The 1,827-nt window shown below is 47.3% G+C and overlaps 1 protein-coding gene across 1 annotated transcript in view; it reads right to left on the bottom strand.

Annotated features, from left to right (window-relative positions):
- Nucleotides 1-71: 71 nt before the first annotated feature.
- Nucleotides 72-1,827, bottom strand: part of cfap69 (cilia and flagella associated protein 69) — a gene marked incomplete in the record, with an annotated part of 17,496 nt that continues 15,740 nt past the window's right edge. The window contains 5 exon segments of the mRNA XM_014025677.1: nt 72-447; nt 516-592; nt 1,038-1,175; nt 1,256-1,448; nt 1,528-1,609. Coding sequence (XP_013881131.1) covers nt 160-447; nt 516-592; nt 1,038-1,175; nt 1,256-1,448; nt 1,528-1,609 — 778 coding nt within the window.

Here is a 1,827-nt window from a genome sequence, read left to right as displayed (position 1 = left end):
TGTGTGTGTGTGTGTGTGTGTGTGTGTGTGTGTGTGTGTTGTGCAGACTGAATGACTTCATAAAAACCAGCTGAAGAATCAAACACTTTTTTTAATCTCGATGTTTTTAAAAACTAAAACAAAGTTTTGGACGTGGGTCAGTGAYGCAGCTGAAGAACCTCAGGTTCTGCGTTTCGGTCCGGTTCTGATCAGAGATCCGGAGCGTGAGGACGTGTTCCGTGCTGCTTGCAGAGCTTCTCCTCGCAGCACCTCCTGGTAGAGCAGCAGCTCCTCACTCAGCTCCTCCTCCTGCCGCAGCTGCAGGATGTCAGCTTGTTCCACCACGGTCCTCCTCGCCGTGTCCTCCGTGGTCTCGCAGACGGACCTCAGGGCGTCCCGGTCGGGGCTGATGGGTCTCACGTCGTCCAGGGTCAGCTCCGCTCCGACCTCGGCCCAAACCTCACCGACCTGCGGCGCCGGGAGGAACCGTCAGAAGCCTTCACCTGCAGCGCACCTGAGTGTGAAACTGGACCCACCTTGAAGTCCAGGTATCTCCTCACGACGCTCAGAGTCACAGAATCTGCTGCTGAAAGTCCAGGAAGCTCCAGAAAACCTGACAGTTAGAACCAGAAGAAAATGAAACGTTCAGTTTGACCTGTTTGAGACTGAAACTGAATTAACACCATCTTCTTTCAAAGAGTGGAGTGCCGCAGGGCTCTATTTTAGGCCCACTGCTTTTCAGTTTGTATATTAATGATCTCCCATTGTTGTTTGACTCTAATACAGACATGGGCCATCCTGGTCCTGGAGGTCCGCAGCCCTGCATGTTTTACTTGTTTCTCTGCTCAGAGTAATCAAACACAGATCCACAGATTTATGTTTCACTTTGVTGAAGTTTCCCTTCTGGATGTAACAGAGTTGAAACAATCCACCGTAGAAGTGACAAAAACAAAGTTATTTTACTGCAGTGATTAATTTGACCTATATTACAGAAGTTACATATAATATGTATAAAAGTACATATAAATAAAGAAATAAATAAAAAAGGAGGTTTTTACCCAAACTGCAGAGGATGAAGTAAATCTTTGCTCGCAGGTTCTCTGATACTTCCAGCACGGCGGCGCTCGGAGCGTCAGCAGGAAGTGACGGACCGCCGGCGTCCTGATGGGAACGAGTCAGGAGGGGCTTTCTGGGGTCTAAAAACAAAAAAATATATAAAACGAAAATAATGATGATAATAAATGTTTCAGTTGTTATTAATCTAACTGCAGCAGACCCTGAATCAATCCTCGCTGGGTTCGGAGGACTCCCAGCTCCTCCTCCTCCTCCCTCCACAGCTGCAGCAGGAGCCGGGGGGCCGTCTGACCGTCGGCGTCCCTCCAGCTCAGGACCTGAGACCGGGAGTCCGGGTTCTGGCAGAGACCCAGCAGGGTGGAGAGCAGGGGGCTGTGGACGCACCGAGGACCCRTCTGACAGAAACACTCAGACTGAAACATCCAGACAACAGATGAGATGAAACCAGAACAACAAGCTGCTGTCAGATCTTACTCTGAGCAGGTCCAGGAGAAGAAACGCTCCTTTCTGAGATAAGAAGTAAAACTCTGCGGAGGAACAGCCCACCACACAGGACCTGGAGGCAGAAACAGACAGAGCTCAGTGTTTCTGTGGATTAAATCTTGTGCCAGCAGGAAGTGAATCTGAATGTTCATCATTTGAAATTGAATTCATTGGTTTGAAAATAAATTTCACTAAATAGAAACTGAATTTAAAGTTTTGTATCTGAATTAATTTTTTTTTTTTTTATACTTATTTTTTATTGAACATTTCTGAACATATACAGTGGAGAGG

The sequence above is a fragment of the Austrofundulus limnaeus genome, unplaced genomic scaffold (assembly GCF_001266775.1).
Source record: "Austrofundulus limnaeus strain Quisiro unplaced genomic scaffold, Austrofundulus_limnaeus-1.0 Scaffold490, whole genome shotgun sequence".
NCBI lineage: Eukaryota > Metazoa > Chordata > Actinopteri > Cyprinodontiformes > Rivulidae > Austrofundulus > Austrofundulus limnaeus.
This window is presented reverse-complemented; position numbering and strand designations above follow the sequence as displayed.